This window comes from Aythya fuligula, chromosome 4 (assembly GCF_009819795.1).
Source record: "Aythya fuligula isolate bAytFul2 chromosome 4, bAytFul2.pri, whole genome shotgun sequence".
Classification (NCBI taxonomy): Eukaryota; Metazoa; Chordata; class Aves; order Anseriformes; family Anatidae; genus Aythya; species Aythya fuligula.
In genome coordinates, this window is record NC_045562.1 from 76,187,588 (window position 1) to 76,206,293 (window position 18,706).

General features: G+C 56.3%; 1 protein-coding gene across 14 annotated transcripts in view; it reads right to left on the reverse strand.

Annotated features, from left to right (window-relative positions):
• DYSF (dysferlin) overlaps window positions 1-18,706 on the reverse strand; it is an 82,472-nt gene that overhangs the window by 42,060 nt on the left and 21,706 nt on the right. For 13 of the 14 annotated variants that reach the window (XM_032185943.1, XM_032185939.1, XM_032185935.1 and 10 more), the window contains 12 exons: window positions 17,810-17,983; window positions 14,684-14,777; window positions 14,388-14,465; window positions 11,129-11,310; window positions 9,947-10,087; window positions 8,829-8,858; window positions 8,436-8,462; window positions 7,581-7,622; window positions 4,804-4,905; window positions 3,909-4,070; window positions 3,569-3,734; window positions 3,174-3,247 (listed from right to left, as the gene is read on the reverse strand). In XM_032185943.1, the coding sequence (XP_032041834.1) occupies window positions 3,174-3,247; window positions 3,569-3,734; window positions 3,909-4,070; window positions 4,804-4,905; window positions 7,581-7,622; window positions 8,436-8,462; window positions 8,829-8,858; window positions 9,947-10,087; window positions 11,129-11,310; window positions 14,388-14,465; window positions 14,684-14,777; window positions 17,810-17,983 (1,272 nt within the window). The remainder of the gene's footprint in view (window positions 1-3,173; window positions 3,248-3,568; window positions 3,735-3,908; window positions 4,071-4,803; window positions 4,906-7,580; window positions 7,623-8,435; window positions 8,463-8,828; window positions 8,859-9,946; window positions 10,088-11,128; window positions 11,311-14,387; window positions 14,466-14,683; window positions 14,778-17,809; window positions 17,984-18,706) is intronic. The other variant, XM_032185934.1, reaches the window with a different exon arrangement.

Consider the following 18,706-nt stretch of genomic DNA (forward strand, 5'->3'; position numbering starts at 1 on the left):
TGCCTCCGCTCTGACCTGCCCCAGGGCTGCGCCGAGGCTCAGATGCTTTTGGTGGGCTCAGAAGTGCCCCAGGGCATGAGGCAGCTATTGTGGAGCTGCAGGGGTCCCAAAATAACGCCTGCCTGAGCCCACACAGCTGGAATGATGATGACAATCTCCTGCTAACAGGGTATTGCACTGCTGGCTCTGCAGGAGCAGGCTGGGCAGGGAGGTGCTGCTGTGCTGGGGGAACAGGGCTCTGCCTCCAGGCCTGGGGACACTGCTAGGGAGACATTTCTGACCTTTGCTGGAAATTAAAAAAATAAATAATAAGGATATAATGCAGTGCTGTCATTTATTTTGGTTAAAGGGAAGTCAAACACGAGCAAGAGCTCACCTCACTTCGCTCTGCACACCCCAGCTGAGGGACCTCGGCTCAGTGCCTCACCGGTGCCACCACAGCCCTTCTTGGTGCTTGGGTCCTTCATTTCCATCCCATCCCCTGCACCCACCGCCCAGAAATGCCCTCCTGGATGCCTTTGCTAACTGTGGGAGCAGCGAGCAAACCGGGAGACCTGCAGTGAAGAGGCCTGGATGCCGGGATGTGGAGGTGTGCCGCGTTTTTTTTACGGACAGATTTATTTCTGCGCAGCCAAAAGCTGCCCAGGGAGCACACAGCAAGCAGCAGAGGGTGCCCGGGGTCACCTAGGAAGGGCTGAAAGCCCTTTTTGAACACCCAGCCCATGGAAAAGCCATGGGAGCCCCCCAGAGGACCCGCTGTCTCCTGCTCCTGTACCCCACAACCTCACCGCTGCGCTCCTCGCCCGTGGCTCTGGCAGCACCCAGAGAGGGACCAACGCTGCAGGAAGATGTGGGCACAGCCACCAGCCCTGATGGGCACCCCACCTTCTGGTTGTCACCTTCTAGAAATGCCTTTTGCCTCCAGATTGGTAGGAAACCTCGTTTCCTCCCAGCAGACCCGGCACGGAGCACACCAGGTCCCCGTGCTGGGTCCCACCCTGCTGCAGACACAGCGGTGCCGCTAATTTCCAAGGCAAGGAGAGGACAGAGAGCCCGCTGTGCTGAGGATGAAACGTTGATCCATGGTGTGGGGGGTCTCCTCCGGGACAAGCAGCACCCTAAGGTCTCGGGGAAGAACATCAGAGCTAGGGAAAGGGTGATTTCCATGATTGTGGATAGAAAACACGTGAATTTCCCATCAGGGATGCACCCCCAGGGCCATGCCTCGGGTTGTTCCCCTAGCAAAGGTGATTTTTTTTCATTTTCTTATCCAAGCTAACTGCAATAAAAGCCATGGAAGCCAAAAGAAACTTGAAATGGTGCCATTTTTGGTGTGCAAATTGAAGAGCGTGAGCCCTGCATTTCTCTTTCTTCCTTGCCCTCGCCTCCAGGTGCAACAAAATTTGGAGAAAACAGGCAAACAGCGAATGGGTCTCAGGGGGAGACTGTAAGAGAATGAACTGCAGCAAAATTAACACGAAAGCCATTCTTGATTTCTCCCCCCTAGAAAATAAAGCGAGGAAAGCCTCCAAATAAAAGAAAAATCCATGAAATCATTGAAAAAGAGGTGCCTTTTTGTTAAAAACCCACGTGATCTGATCAGGGCAGTCTGGGCACTGGTGGGCATGGCAGAGCAGGGGAACCCCTGGTGCTGTGCTGTGGGTGGGGGCACCCTGGGGTGCTGCCCTGTGCCACCCGGACACCAGCAGAGGAGGGGATGGTGCAAGCTGGGAGCCCCCCACCCGCAGAGCAGCAACGTGCTGCAAGAATTGGCCAAGGGAGGGACCTGGTGTGGGGGTCCCCAGCTGGATGCAGGGGGGTCAGCACCCTCTGCAGCCCCCGCTGTGCTCACCCAAGCTCATAAGGATCTTTGGGGCAAAAACAGAGGTTCCCAGAGGGAATCACAATTCTCTCTTGGGACTGTGCAGGTGTCTTTGCAGGCTGAGCAGCCCCGGCTCCCTCAGAGGAGAGAAAATAAAAGGTAAATGATAGATTTCAGAACACACCAGGAAAAAAATCATCCATCTAAAATGAAATCCGGGTAGATTTTGCTATTAAAAAATCAGAACTGATGTCATCACAGCTCTCCAGAACTGCAGCTACCACACCGACCATCATCACCCTATCTGCAGCACCAGGTCCGTGCCACAAATGCCACCAACATCCCCCTGCTGCCACCAGCCCAGGGCACGGCTGAGGGCAAGCAGCCTCCTGAAACCCTGCCAGCACCACCAGTGCCCTCTCCACGTCACCTCCTCGTGCCACAAAGCAGCATCTTTTGCCCGGCATCACCCAGCAAACCAGGGGTAAAGCCATGCGCCATGTCCCAGCCCTCCTGCCCGTGCTGTTCGGCGATGCCCTCGCTTTTCTGTCAAGTGCTTTCTGCACTGGGCTAGAAAAGGTGTTGCTTTTTTATTTGTAGCAGCGCAGGTTCCCGTTCCAAGCCTCGTTTCGCTGTGATTTTTGCAGACATGCTCCAGTTACTTTGCTGATACAAAGATGAAGCACAACTGTAAACAGTCAAGACAAATCCACCAACGGCAAGGACACGGAAAGGCAATCAGGCCTTCAGCTGTATTTTCTCTCTCAAGCTGCTTTTCCCTCCCAGTGACACTTGTGCAGTCGGGCCAGGGTTTCCAGACCCTCTGTTGGGTCCCCACTGGCTCGGTGCATCAAGGCACACGCTGGCCCTGAGAGGTCTCTGCCTCAAAAAGGACACAGCTGCATGAGAAAATGCGAAGCACCAGCAGCACCAGTGCCACCAGTGTGGCCAGATATTGCCAGGAACACTTTAGGAAGGAGCAACAGCAGCCCCGGTGGCATGACCTACAAGGCCAACCTGTAGGGCACAGCTGCAGGCAGAGGGAGGTGGGTGTCCTGCAGCCCCCAGACTCACGGCATGCCCAAATTTGCTTTCTGCAACAGCAGCAACACGTTTCTCCTTCATCAGCTCAGCTCAAGCACATCCAGTTGCCATCCAGCAGCCCCAGTACCCACCACAGCCCTCTGCCAAGAAACCAGAGCTGCAAACAACGAGCAACATTGGGGAAAAGAAGGCAACGACCAACCATGACCCCACGTTTGCACTGATCTCTGCCCAGCCCTGCACCCAGACAAGTCCCCCCACATCAAAATACTTGCAAAGTAAGAAATTGTGGCAACGTTTCCCATACCTGGGCAGGAAGAAGGGGCTCTTTGTCATCAATGTCAATGAGGACGTCGTCCCTGGGCGTGAGGCTCACGTCATCTGCAATCGGAGCCAGCACGGGCATGAGCAGGACACCCAGCTGCTACGGACCCCAGAACCAAACCCAGAACCAGATCAAGCTCCAGGAGCAGCCTCGGCCATGCCCAGAGCCCTCGCACCACCCAAAGCTCACATCCATGGGGCTTGGCGAGCTTGGCCATGACACAACCCACCAACAAACCCAAGAGCCAGACTCTTCCTCGGCACCTCCCAGGCCTTTTACAGCCGTGTTGAGCTAAAACCCACACACACAGCCACCCTCAGCTCCTCCTGGGGCAGGGTGAGGGGGGCAGCTGGTGGTGGGCTTGGCACCACGGGTACCTGCGTGCTCCTGGGGCCCGTCGGCGTCCTCGTGGTAGGGGTCGCAGTAGAAGTCCTCCAGCGAGCGGATGGTGCACTGCCCCACCACGGGCCTGCGGCCGAAGGGCCGGTTGTCGATGATTTTGATGATGATGGGGGGGCTGTACAGGCTCTCGCTGGGCAAACGCTGCGGGAAGAGACGGGGGGGAACACGTCACTACGCACAGCACCCACCCCAAAACTGCCCAAAGGGAGGCGAGGCTGAGCAGGGCAGAATCAGCTCGAGCCCAGGGGTGTTTTATAGGTCCTCAGAGGTCCCTTCCCGATGATGACGGTGACCCCGTGGGGCCGAGGTCCTCACCACCTCCATGAAGAGCACGCAGACGTCGAAGTTGGGGTTCTTCTTGACGTTCTTGATGACGCAGGACTGCACGAGCTGCCCGCCGCACTCCACCAGCAGGCTGGGCGAGGTGACGCTGGCCAGCTGGTAGCTCTTCAGGTTCCTCAGCCCCCAGGCCAGGATCTGCAGGGTGAGAGGGACGGGAGGACAAGGCTGTTAGGAATGTTTTAACAATTCGTGTCCATAAAGAACAGTCCTGTCTGCCTCTGGGCCCCGCACTGGCAATTTAATTCTTGAACCACAGAGGCAGTGCGTCCCGGTCTCCCCCTCATTCTAGTCCATTTATCAAGCCTTCAGAAAATACTCCTCAAATTTATGAACCTGTTTGCTTTTGTTATTCCGGACTTCTATTTCTAACAGTTACAGCCTTTTTTTTCTGTCTTCTTCGAGATTAACTTAACACGGCTATAGGTGTGACTGTCCCTGTTAATGGCTGGTGAGGAATGTTTTAATTACTCGTGAAGTGTTAGTAATGAATATGTATTAGTCTGGGAGCATAAAAATCAGCTACTTGATGTAACTGGTGTGCGTCCCGGTGGAGCGGAGACTCCTGGTGCACCCAGAGCTGTTTGCTTACCTCTATTCTTTTAATAAATCCTATTTTTTTTATTGAATCCTATTTTGAAGACTGAGCCATTTCTAACAAGACCGAGCCAAACTCATCCCTCTGGGTCTGCCCCGAGCTTCTCAGCAAAGGGAGGCAAACCCAAAGGTTGGCCCACCGCGAGGGAGAGCCAAATCCTCCAGGTGCTGCGAGGAGAAGGCAGAAAAAACAGCGCTGGCTGGACCCTGTGCCCACCAGGTCTTCTCAGCTCCCATTTTTGTGTCTCACCCCCGTGTGCTCCCCACCACTCACCTCGATGGCCGTGCGCTGCAGGACCGGCTTGATGCCCTGGGGCACCATGTAGATGTTGGGCTCCCGCTGGGGCGGCGGGTACGGCAGGTCGGAGTCTGCAGACTGCGGGGTGGAAGGGTGATAGGGTCAGGGGGGGCACCAGCCCCATCGCCTCCCTTTAATCTGACCCCAGGAAAGACCAAGCACCTCTTGCCTGGGAGAACTGAAGGGAGCTGAGAGGCATCTCCTGCCCCCAAACGAGGCACAGTCTCCTCTGGGGGAGGAGGAGATGAAAGCACATCTATCCCAGCCCAGGCTGACGGTGAGGTGGTTATGGGGAGGGATGGAGAGCGGATGAAGCAGCAGCAGGGGGAGAATTAGTGGAGTTGGAGTTAGCTCCCTGCAGTGAGCCCACAGCCCCACGGGCACAGCACGATGGGACGCAGGCTGGCATCACCCCCGCTGCAAGAAGGGGCACACAACACAATCATACAATTTGGGCTGGGAAAGACCTTCACGACCACGAAGTCCAACCATCAGAGGTTATTATTCAAAGTAAAACGCCTCTGCCACCTCTCAAGGCCTGAAAGCACGGGATTTTTATTGCTGTGTTGTGTGCAATGTATAAATTTATGTTATTCTGCATCTGTGTTCCCACCTTGTATCTTCTTTTGAGGGAATCGGAAGCTTTCCTGAGCTAGGGCTGCCTTTTATCCTAACACAGCACGGCCCTGATCCCACTGGTGCTGCTGGATTCTAAGGAATTTGAGAAAATATGTATCTGTTTTTTATAATAATAAAGGAATACCACCAACTCGCTAAAAGCACAGTTTACAGAGCTACGTGGCTGATGCTAAACTAATTAATTACTAACCCTACGAATCCCCAACAGTCCATCTGCTCTGGTAAATGTAAAGGTTCAGGGGAATGCCCACTTGTTGCCCATCAGCTGTCCCTACAATAGGGCAGTTCTGAATTAATACTGAAAGTGGTTGGATATAAAGTACTCCCAGGACACTAATGGCAGGAGTAACCTCAATTCAGCACTAAAAAGATGTTTTTGTGGGGACTTTTGTGATAAGATTTAAGATCCCATAAGAGAACGATGCAGGCACCAGGACAGGGCTCAGGTGCTGGCAGAAGGAGGATTGAGACTAAGTCTGGACAGCAGGCGAGGGACCCAAAATTTGCCTTCAGAGAGGAGGAAGGAGGGAGCCAGATTTCCCTGGCTGCTGACGGAGGATGGGCTCAGAGCCCTTCCAGGGTTTGGGTTCTTCTTGACCTGGATCTTTGAGTTCAGACTCACCGAAAAGGCAGGAATGAAAGCAAAACCTCTAAAAACGCATCCCTCAACCAAGGGCAGTTGGAACCAATTTAGGAGAGCGACATCCTTTTCAGGCTGAAGCATTATTGCATTAAATTAAGCGTGTATGCATTTCAAGTATGGGACTGGTTGGGGCTTATGTGCATGTGCAGATGACTGCTCTACAAAGGGGTTTTCCACGGTGGCATGCTGGATGTACCAGATGCTAAGCTCTGCTTTGCAGTGGCAGCTGCTGCTGGCTGCTGAATTGAATTTTGTGTACTGGGTCAGGCTTGGGGTGGCAGGATGGACGGCACGGCCCTTGGAGAGCTGTCCCCAGGTTCATTTGTCACACACTGCACGTAGAGCACATCTAGGTGCCCAAGCAGGGGCTGAAACAGGACAAGCCTCAGTCTGTCCTTGCTTGGTGAAAAAAAAAATAATAAATTTTTTTCTATCTTTAATTGTGCTTAAGTTGCATTTTAGAGGCTCACCAGAGACACAGCTGGAGAAGTCAGCCCATCTCCAAGCCCTGAGGAAGGCTCAAAATGTGATGTCTGTTCCCCAAAAGGGAGTGCTTTTCCCCTCTAAATTTCCACAGGCACAAATGCCATGTGTTGCGTTTCCTCATAGCCATTGGACTAAAGATTATTTCATTTTTCCTGTCCTCTGGCAGATCCGTAAGGGAAAAGGGGAAAGCCTTGGGGAAAGAGCTCCTGCTTGCCGCATCAGCAGAGTCCACCAGCAGCTTTGCCAGCAACAGCACCCGGCTGGCTCCCAGCACTGCGATGCCTCCAGCTGGGGCTGTGCCTCTCCCAGATCGCTGCTGGAGCATCAGAGGTTTCACCAGCTGGGACAGAAAGGGGGAAGGGTCCTGGGGATGAGCCAGCACAGGGAGGCACCTTGGAGGATTCAGGGTGATAGTAGGGAACAAGCAACTCCCAGACACAGCAGGAAGGACAAGACATCCATGCAAAGGCCCATGGGGGCAGCTGGAAGCTGAATTTTTTTGAGTGGGGCCAAGCTGGGGGGGGGATCAGAGTGGAAGGGAGCTCTGGAGGCCACCTCATCCAACCCTGCCTTTCACATGGTGATAGAAGAGAGGTGAGCGAAAATCCACGCGGCTCAGCCCAGCTGAAACAATGACTGGCAACTTCTCCCTGTTTGAGCAATTCAAGGTTAAAGCTAAATCCCAGTGCATGGAGGGGATACGTCCTAAAAGGGCTGCTCCTGCTTCCACCAAACAGAAAGGCAGGAGAAGGAGGTCTGGTGCCAGCCTGGCCATCCAGCCACAACATGAACCCAAATCTGGGGTGTGCATGAGCCTGGCTGCCCCCGGGGGCTCTCAACATTGCTCTTTGGGATGCAACCTCAGGGACCTGGATTGGAGGGGGCTCCTGCAGGGCAGGGGGTGAGGCCAGGCTGCGTCTGGATTTGCTTTCTGGGCAGAGGCAAAGGAACAGAGGGGAGCCGAGTGTCCGAGCATAAAAGGTACCCATTGAAGGAGCCCCTCGTAGAACAAGGCGGGGGTGCAGAGCTGTGGAGTGCCCAGTCCAGAAATGGCAGTGGCAAGAAATGGAGGAGAAAGAGCAGAGAGATGGTTATGTTTACACGAGCTCAGCCACCTCAGCACACGTGGAGCACGAAGACGAGCCCTCCCACACCACCAGGAATGGCTGATGGAAGAAACTTCCACTTTGGGTGGAAGAAACTGATTTTGCAAAGATGTGTTCATGCCATCCAATCCTTCAGAGGGTGGCCAAGTTCTTTCCATGCCCCAGTTTCCTCATTGCTCATCTCCCAGACTTGGGGGTTACCTGGCTCCTAGGGCCACCACAGCACTCAGAGCGTGGTGCCCTCGTTCAGCTCCCTGCCTTGGGCTTTCCAAGATGCCAGCCCACCCTGGCAGTGCTCGGTTCAGCCAGCGATGGGCTCTGCAGGGTGTACAGCTTAGTCTGTATTTCGTGTAGAGCACACGGAATGCACCAGCACATGCCACAATTCATGGTGAATTCCCCCCAAAAAGTTGCAAGCTTTTCAGGGTGGGATTCCAGCTGAGGTCCAGTGAGAGGTCAGCGCAGCATTTGGGCTTTCACATGCTTTGTTTGGCCAGGTGGAACATCAGCAGACCTCATGCACACACACCCCACAAAGGTTAATTAAATACCACCCAACATGTCCTGCCTCGGGAGCCCTTTTTGAGTTAAAGGCAGAGCCATCCACCCGTCCTGCTGGTCACCACTCGTTACTAAAATCCTGATGCAATGACTTTGACCCATCTGAAAAGTGGCTGCCCTGTGGATTGTAACAATTTCCAAGACGTGGAGATAAAAAAATCTTCCAGACTCACCTCATCCAGACTGGAGGAGAGCTCGTTCTGTTTGGAGAAGAGACAGAAAGTCGAGTTAGAACAGCTCCCAGCCATAAGCTTTTAGGACTTTTAAACTGCAGCTGATAGCCAAATGGGAAAAAGATGCTGTCCAAATCTCTGCCTCCCCTGGCTCAGTGTAAGAAATCAGTGGAGGTGACTTAAAACATTTGAAAGCCCAGCATCAGTTAATGCCTTTGCTGGGCTTTTGGGTAGGAAGCGTGCTGGGAAGCACAGCTCTTTGCAATGGAAATGCTGAATTTTCTCAGGGCAGGAATACATCTGCTGAGACCCAGCAGCTCTTTGGGGCAGGGGACCACAGGGGACAGTTGGAGGTGAAGGGCCGAGGAGTTACAAGCAGGAGGGAGGCATTACCTCGAAGCCAGGGATGTGATGGACAGCCGGCTGTGGAGAAGAAAAACACACAATTGTCGTTTGCACTCCTGGAGATGAGAAACGTTTTGGAGCTGGGCTCTGCCTCCAGCAGGCTGCCTTCAGCTGGGATCAAGCGAGGTCCTTGCACAGAACCAAAATCTCTCCCACCCAGTCCTGCAGTGTCTGCATGGGGTGAGGAGGCAGCAGAGGCAGCGTGCAGATGATTCAGCCCTGTCCTGGCAGCAGAAACCTCCCCGGTGGCACACAGCATCCCCTCACCACCTCCCCTGGACATCAGCTCCCGTATTCCACCGGTGGCTGCCAACCTGCCCAGCTCCATGCAGCCAGAATTGGTGTATGGCCGATGTCAGCATCCCCATGTGGGCACATCCCCGGTCCCCCCAGTAGCCCCAGCACATCCCCGGCAGCAGCAGCAGCGTGCAGGAGCAGCGCTGGGACCCACATGGCAGGGGGAGAGAGGAGGGATCTGCGGGACCCCGTTCCCAATTAGCACCTGGGGGCCGGGAAGGGGAAGCAGGAGGGGCAGATGGAGGCTCCCATCCACTTCCCTTGGCACGGAGGCAGAGCTGGGCTGCAGCCAGTGGAAAAGCAAGGGATGAAAAAGGTGGAAAGGGAACGAGAGCGCACGGGGCACGAAGAGCAGCCTCTCCAGCCCGGGCTGGCTCCGCGGTGCAGCCTGCATCCCCTGCGGCTCGTTAGGTGAGCAGCCAGCAGAGCTGGGCAGCTTGCTGCAGCAGCAACCGCCCACCGCAGCTCTCGTAAATCCCCTCCGGAAATTAACTCTGCTCTGAGCAAAGGGCAGCGAGCTGGGGCTGGATGCTCTGGGCTCCTCCCGCGGCGCAGAGGTGCCAAGGCTGGGAGCAAAGTGAGCCTGGCCAGGCTGGCTGGATGGACGCAGCACCTCCCAAACCAGCACCCCGGCAGCCAAGGCTTGGATCCAGCACCAAGCCTCTTCCCAGTGCTCTGGAAGCTGCGGAGGGGCACCCGGAGAGGCGCTGAGCCCAGCAGGGGTAACAGAACCAAGAAAAGGCTGGGAAAGTGCTGAGACACAGAGGGAAGAAGCCAAAACTGCAGTCAGAGCAGGACGGGGAACTCACCTTCTCCCTCTGAATCAGCTCGAAGGATGCCAGCAGCTCCCCGACGCTCCTGCTGCCCTTGCTGACCGGGTACCAGGAGAGCCGTGGTGAGCGCTGCAGGCTGGGCTTGCACACGCAGCGCCCCATGAACTCGTCCGCACCCTGCAAGGCAGCAGAGGGACGGGGAGCTCCCCTCAGACACCAAACACGGCTCTGACCCACGAGGAATCCGTCCACCCAAAGAGGATTTCGGATGCCCGTACAGACCCAGGTTTTCCAGCTCCTCCCTGTTACTGCTAGGGCTAGAAACGCACCCTTTTTGCACATTTTGGCTTAAACGGGAGGTGAGATTTCTCTGCTATGGCATAATTTCAGAGCAGGAGCTCTGAGAGCGACACAGAATGACAGAATACAATGACAGAGCACCCTGAGCTGGAAGGGACCCCAAGGATCATCGAGTCCAGCTGTTGGCCCCAGGAGCAGGACCAGCAGCTCCCAACGAGCCCATTTGCAGCCCCCAGCTGGACCTCCAGCTGCCACCCCGAGGAGCTTCCAGCTTTCCCAGGAGTGACAAAAAGCGTGATAACTTAGGTCCCAGCACAGCAGCTACAGGAATTGAAGCAGGACCTTGGGGTCAGCAGTGAGGTCAGGGCTCTCTTTGCAGGGCACGACACCACCTCCACCCCGAGAGCCCACGTAGAGGGAAGAAAGGAGGGGGGAGATGCACCGAGATGTTCCCGAGGTGTTGGTGGTGCCATGCATTCATGCACTGCTCTTACACGGGGTCTGAAAGCCCTCCTGCCCTTGTGGCATTTGGGGTTATCTCCCCCCCCAAAATGCCATCACTACAAGGCACTTTGGATCCTGTGGGCTGCTGGGCAAACAGTGCATGGTCCTCCTGTTCCCACAACTGCTTTCAATCCTGTCCCAAGCTTTTTTTTTTCCACAAGGAACCATGGCTAACGGGGCTGCTGTGCAACACAGCACATCCCTGCAGCCTTGGAAACTACAGCAGGGCACCACGGGCATCATTGGCACAGCCACTCGCTGGATTTTTATCATCCAAGAGTCCAGGTCGGTGCCTGAGCCAGCCAGAGATGCTACAGCTCTGCACCCCGGAGGGCAGGAATGGTGCTGGGCATTTCTCCCGTTTACCCCAGCACACTCATACCACGAAGGCTCAGCTCATGCCAGTGCACTTACGTAGGTGTCGTGGTCGTATATTTCCACCACGATGTTGGGAGGGGACTCGGACACCTTCTGGGGGTCCCCGAAGATCTCTATCTCGTAGAAGATGAGCGTCTGGTCCCAGGTGGGGTTCAGGGTGTTCTTGATCACCACCGTCTTCTGGCTTTGGTGGAGGAAGGAAACGATGGCATACGGATCTGCAAGGGGCGGTGGGCAAGAGGTTAAAGGCTGAATCAGACCATAAAAAGGCTCCCCTCGTGGTTTTTGCAGTGCTGTCTCCCTCTGAGACCCCCAGGCCCTTCATGAGGAGAGGAGCAGTCCACCCCCGCCCACCCATGGTACCTGGAGTTCTGCAAGTTTCTGTCCTTTTGAGCCTAAATCCTCCCTTTTCAAGCTCAAAAGTCTCAGCTTGTGGAACTGCTCCTCATAAAGGGCCAGTCCAGACCTCTGCTCATTGCAGCTCTTTTTGGGGCAAGACAACCACAATGTAGCACACAACTTAGCAGTTTATCCGTGCAGAAACCTTCATAAAATCAAAGAATCCACGCAAAAACCTTCCTTCTTCTCCGATGCAGCTTCCTTCCTTAAAAACTTTTAATGAAGGATTTTGTCCCAAAACTTTCAGATATCCCCTGAGACCACATAAACCAGAGCAACCCTGTCCCAGTTACCCCAGTTAGCTGCTGGGCTGGGTGGCTCCAGGGCTCCCCAAGACCTCACAGCCACCAGCCCCATGCAGGTGCCTGGGGAGCTGCAGGTGCCTCACAGAGCCTGGATTTTGGGCACATTCGGGCTCTATTTGGGGCTGTTCCCACAGCCTCACCCCCACCTGGGGAAACGCCACGGGCAGTAGCAGTGAGGAGCAGCCTCCATCAACAGCCCGAGCAATTAACACAGGAAGCCTGAGATCAATTAGCGGAGGAAACCTGAAATCTGAGACCCCTCCGACACCTTCCCTTCCAGGCAGCCTCAGAGGCAGGACAGGCCATGGCAAAACAGGGATCGAGGCCAAAATTGTGCCATGGGGTCACGCTGTAAGACCCCATGGGGGCTGAAGACCCTTTTATATTTGGCAAGACCCTTTTATATTTGGGGTCACGCTGTAAGGCCCCATGGGGGCTGAAGACCCTTTTATATTTGGCAGCACCTACCGGTCCCTGTTGAGGATGAGATCTCCAGGACGGGTGCACCTCACCTGACCCAAAAAAGGCTCTGGGCACCTGCACGTCACGGTGGCCAGAGACCTGATGGACCCTTGGAGAAGGACACAGGCCAGCCCTGCTCTGGGCAGCCAGCCTGACGTCCCACCACAACACGCAGGAACACCACAGAGCGCACGGAGAGCCACCAGCACGCTCTGGGGTCCCCCCCAGGTCACCCCAAATCCAGCCCCAGGAGAGCTGCTGGTGGCCAGGAGCACGGCAGACCCCATGAACACCCGGCACCGCACAAACCCCACAGTCCCAGGAGGGGACCCCAGCCCCACAGGAGCTCTCGTGCCCCCCACACAGAGCACAGGGAGCTGACAGGGGCGCACACCAACCCCTGCGTGCCCTGGGCATGGAGCTCAGCCCCAAACACCCCACAGCAGGCTCTGGCGGAGCAGGGCAGCATCCCCCAGCTCCCTCCCCCTGCCAGAGGCTGGGGGGGCCAGGGGATGTATTTTCCTTCTTGGCGTCCGGACCGCAGCAGACGTGTTTAATGAGCCGGGCTGTTTGCGAGGTGGCCGGCTGGAGCGAGCACTATTCACGCTGGGAAGAACCTTTTCCACTTACGCGCTTTTTTCCAGTAAGAGGAAAGCAGAATGCGTTACAATAAACAAAAAAAAAACATGGGTTTGGATTTGCTTTTTTGCTCTTTTTTTTTTCCCCTTCTTCTTCTTTTTAAAGGAGGCCTCCATAAAGCCCCTTTGTTTAGACCCTCGTGTGCACAGAAGGTTTATTTTTATAACTGTGTAAAGCCCCCTTAATGAACTCCTTTATGCTTTGTTAAGGCAGCGGAGATCACAATTCCACATTGTGGCATGTTGTTACTCATGTTGTCCTTGGCTGGGTTTTTCCGAGGGAAGGGACTCCCTCCCCGCTCCGCCATCGGGGCCGTGAGATCACCTCGGTCCCCACCGTTGCGAACAACAACCCCATTGTGGAGAGGGGACCTCGGTGGGCGCAGACACTGGGTGATTGTTTGGGTGCCCCTGCACCTCTCCGGGGTGTTTCTGCCCCTACCTCGCACCCCTCTGCTTCCAAACAGCGGGGGGAGCCCGAGCCCCCCGGGACCGCGGTCCTGCTGCCCGGCACGGGGATGTCACCGCTTCTGGGGACTGTCCCTGCATCCCACCCAAGGTCCATCATCACCTCCGTGTCAGCCCCAGGAGGAATCCCAAACCCGGTCCCTCTGTGAATCCCCAAAGTGGGGTGGCCACAGCGAGGGTCTCGGGGGGGGGTGCAGGATGCGCCCACCCGTGGGCACCGCTGCTGAGGGGGTGCTGAGGGGTGCTGACGTCCCAAACACAGCCCCACCACGCAGCACTTGGGATTTTTTGCATCTCCCCAGCCCTGGCTGTGACTCAGGGATAAATAGCAACATCCCCACTTTGCTGTTTTTCCACCTCAAAATGACACGGAAGCACTAACGGCCGTGCACAAAGGCAGCTCGAGTCACAAGCACCAAAGAGCCATGGGGACGAGGACGTGGGGCCACCCGGCTGCAGGACCAGTCCTCACCCAGCTCGGGCTCCAAAGGACAGCCCCCAGCATGTCCCCGCTTCCACAGCCACGCTTCTGCCCCTGCTACAAACAAAATGCTCCTAAAAACAAGCAACCTTGTTTTTAGGATGCTTGTTTGCAGCCTCAACACCCAAACAACCCGCACCCATCGACCTCCGGCACGACACACCTGATCCTAACTTCATCTCCTATTTCATCCCATTTTCTATCTTTCCCCATCTGCCACTCTCAGGTATTTTCTTTCCCACCCAGATTTTCAAACAACTTTTTATTTCCTAACCAACGGGGTCTCTCTCCTTCAGCAGAGCCCCTTGGTTCGCAGCAAGCCCCAAACCATGAGCCCCTTGCTCTTAGCTCGGAGGAGAAATCCTCATGAGGATGCAGGATACGGTGCCTGCCTGCGCCCAGGTGCTCACTGCACCTTTGCACGGCTGCCAAACACCCCTACAAACACCCCAAAGCTGCAGAAATTTGCTTCAGTGACCCCACTGGCGTTCATCAGAGCACTAATCACGGGCACAAACGTGGATGCACGCAGCTGGGCTCACCTGAAAAGCTGTCCTTGTCCATGGCAATCAGGTCCCGAGCCTGGTACATGTAGCAGCGCAGGTGGTATCTGTTCCCATCTGCCAGGGGAACGGGAAATGGGTGAGGGGAGAGCTCAGGGTGAGCTTTGGCAGCACCACGAGTCCATGCCCACGTCCCCAAGAAGGAGCTGTGCCCAGATTCATCCCCACCCGCCGGCACTGGAGGAGATTTGGGGCCATGCCCGGCCATGGGGTGCCCGCAGCGGAGCCCCCACACTGCTGCTCCAGAGAATTTTGCCCTCCCCTTGGGGACTCACAGTCAAAAATGCAGGAAATGGTGGGTCTGTTGACACCGAAACTGAGGGTGGGCACAGATTTGCCATCATCGCTCCGGTCGTCCGTCACTCCCCCCTGCAAGACAAAGCAATGGGAGACTGGTTGGGAGACAATGGGATACTGGTTGTACTGGGACCCCTGCAGGTGCTGGTCCACAGGGGTGTCCGAGGGGATGTCGGGCTCCTGGGGACACCCATGGGGTGACCCTGGGGCTCTCCTGCCCCCCAGATCCCGACCCATACCATGCTGGGAGTTAATGGGATGGGTCAACAAAGCCCTAGAGCCACTGAATCAGATGGCCTCAGGTTTGTGTGCATCAGGCCTTCCCCTGCCTTGCTTCCTCCTCCTCCTCCTCCTCGCCCGGCAGCTGAGGGACCCCAACCCATAGCCGATGGGCTCTGGCTCCTCTGCCACCCCCTCGAATTTCAGCAAAGCCCCTCCTCAAGGCACAGCACTCTTCTTCTTGGGGCAGCGGCTACAGCGATTTCACAAAGTCCCCTTGTGAGCAAAATTAATGGAGTATAAACTCGGCAAACAGCGATGCAGCTGGTGTCGAGCGCAGAGAAATGCCCCGGCCGCTGCTTGGAAGGAGCCCGGGGCCGACCTTGGCCAACGCTCTTTCCTCTTCTTGTTTTGGCCACTTAGCACCTCTTAATTGCCACGTCCCGCTTGAAATAGTTGCAGGAAAAGGAGCATAAAGATGGCTTTCCAGGCAGGGTAAAGCTGATCTCTGAGTATTTTCAGTTATCAGATGCTAGGGAGAGACGGGAGTGTTAAAAAAAAAAAAAAAAAAAGAGAAGGGAAGGAAAAATAAAAGAGGGTCTGGGATGGAGTTTCTGGATCCCAGAGCTACCCGGTCCTGAAAACAGATCAGGAGCTTAGGTGGTCCGCAGAGCCCTTTTTGCCTTTCCAAAATGCTCCAGATCCATGCAGCAGGGCAAAAGGGGGTTCCCACCACCCTACACCACCTTGGAGCCCCCTTTGACCGGGGTCGGTCACACCGGGTGCAGAGCCAAAGCTGGGGTGAATGCAGAAGCTGGTGGAGACAGGCAAGATTTTCCAGGCTGGTACAGAAACCCCAAAGCTCTCCTCCAGCCAAAAAGGCTTCCCTCAGCTGCTGCTCAGAGGAGGATCAGAAGAAATGAGGCTCACGGGGTGGGAGGGCTGCTCGCAGCTCCGGGGGACAGCCTTTGGGATTTCCATCTGAAACTGGAGACGGCCCCGAGCCGCAGAGCTCAGCTCAGGGCTTCCCAGGAGCCGTGGCTGCGGTCTGTCTCCTCCTGTAACCATCAGAGACGAGCCAGCTGCTATGCAGCAGGTCCCAGAAAAACCAGGACACATCATCCCCAAGAGGGAAGCAGGCTGATATGGCAGAGGTGGGGGCCAAGCCACCCAGTCCGGGGTGAAAGGACTCGGAAAGATGCTCAGCTTTCGTGGGGTGGGCGCAGGGTGAAACGCAGGCTGGAGAGGAGCTCACGAGCTGGAAATGACAGCACAGTGCTGCAAATGCTGTAATATTTCGGGTGCTACACGCCTCCTGTAGCACCAGCTGCTTGGTCTCGAGCTCCCCATTCATCAGCTCGGACCCACTGTGAGAAGCAAAAGCTCCGGGTGCTTTGTGGGCATCAGCCCCGTGGGCTGAGACTCCCCACTGAAACCCCGAGTCCCGTGCACATTCCTGCACCCAAGACACATTCCTTCTGGTGTGTTCGGTGTCACCTTCCTGTTGGAAAACAACCCTCACGAACAGCTCAGGGAATGGGGTGCTGGTGTGTTCTGCCTGATTTTGCACTTTATTCCTCCCTCTGCTTTGGTTTCCCTGTGCCACGCACAGGCAAACCCAGCCACGACCGCAGAAGAGCACGGGGACGTGGGCGAGAAGGTGGTGGAAAACAGGAGCCAGAAGGCAGGAGGGGCTGCGGGAGGCTCCAGGAATCGGTGGCAGTCACAATCCCCAGCATGGGTAAAATCTGAGCTCGGGGAGGCTCCGGGCTCCCTCTCCTGACAAAATCCCTGCTCTGCTTCAGTGCGCTTGGATCGGGCAGCAGCAGAAGTGCTTCGAGCCTTGGACCCTGCACGCCTCAGCCAAGGGAAGCTGCCTCCCGCTGCCTGCACTTCAAAAGCACCGAAAACAGAGAAAAATCAGCGCTGACCCCTCCCAGCCCTCAGTGCTCCCCCCGTGTTCCTCATCCTCAGCACCCCTGTGGCTCAGCGCCCTCGTTCCTGCGGTGTGAAATCGGGAACTGGAGCGCCCTGCGAAATATGCCCGGGTGTGAGAGAGGAGCCAGGAGGGCACAAATCTGCAAACTCCTGGGACCCTGCTGGTGCTGGTGACACCGCTGAGGGCTTTCCTTGCATTGTGCTGAGATTCAAGCAGGGAAAATTTACACTTCAGGCTTGGTGTAGGGGGATTGGATGGCTGCATTGGGGCCACGATGCTCTACGGGAGCAGCCCCAAAGCAGCCCCATCAGATGTCCCCCACCTGGACCCCCCAAATTGAGCCACGGGCGCACTGCAGCGGCACAGCCTGGTGGGCACCCTCCAGCAGCCCCTCTGCAAGGGGGCAGCCACCACCCAGTGACACCCCATCCCATAGCACTGGGGGGGATAAACACAGCTGGGGGGCTTAAAATGTTATGGGGTTTTCCAGCCAGAGCCCCCGTGAGTGCCATGTAAAGGGTGGAGCTGATGCAGAAGGAGGTTTGTCTGGCCAAAAGTGGGATGTATGAGCCTGAGGGTGAAATCAGGTGTCCCACCAGTCCCCACAGGGGTGGGTGGCAGCCAGGACCCCCCAAATGGGGCCAGCCGATGTACACCAAGCTCCAATACAAGAGGACACCCCAGAGCAGCTCATCCCGGACAGGTCATGGCTCAGCCCTTGTCCAGGGCGCAGGACAGCACAGAGCAGAGGAAGGGGGGAAAAAAAGAACCAAAAGGGGAAAAGAAAAAAAAATAAAGAAAAAAAAAAGCCCAATAATAGGGGCTTTGTGCTGCCGCGGTTGGTTTTCATTCAGCTATTGGAAAAGCCAACGGATTATGAAATCCTGAGTATCAGGAAAGCCAGAACATGAGCTAAACAAACAGCGGGCGGCGGGCGGGTACCTACCAGGGCCCCCTCCAAGGCGAAGACGGCGGCGGCTCCGGTGCGCTCCAGGGGCTCCATCCTGCGCCTCCAGCGGCGGCGGCGGAAGGCATCGGTGCGCCGGGGCTTCATGTGGAAGCGCCAGCCGAAGAGCGAGGCGTATTCCCAGCCCTCCCCGTCCAGCTCCTCCTGCTTGTGCTGCCAAACGGGACCCCACAGGCGCTCAGCACCGGTGGCTGGGGTGGGGTGGCTCGGTCCCACCACCCCCAAAAGCCCTCCGTGGGTGAGAGCAGGACCCCAGCCCGGCCGATGGGTGATGCCCATGTGTGTGTGGGGTGGTCCTGAGCTCTGTGGGGTCAGGGTTGTGCCCACCCAAGCCCAGAGCTCAGCATCCTCCAGCTGCTGCCTGCTGCGGGGTCCCCAAAGCCTTGCTGTGCCCAGGTCTCTGCCAGGAGCTCAGGACCCTCTGCTGGGTGAAGCCCACCTGCAGAAGGTCCTCGCTGGGCTGGGGGCTGCCCAAGCAGAGCAAGGATGGGGCCGTATCCTTCCCAGCCCTGGCAGCACCACCGCTTCCCTAATCCCAGCCTGTCCCCTGCTGTGCCACCGCCTCTGACCCCTGCTGCGGCCACCACAGCACTGCCACCATGGGGTCTCCTCTCCAGGGCATCAATCACGAGAATATTGAAGGTTTTTTTTTCTCCCTAGATCTCTGTCACCTCCCCGGGACATTTCCATCCCTTTTGGCAAACGGGGTGGCAGGGAACACCCCAGGATTTCTACCCAAAGCTGTGCATAGATGGGGAAAACCAGGAGGAAATATCCTGGGGACCTCGCTGCCGGAGGGAACAGCGGCAGCGCTGCGGTGGCATTCGCAGTCCAACTGCACCACCTAGAGGGAAGCAGGACTGGGACTGGGACGGA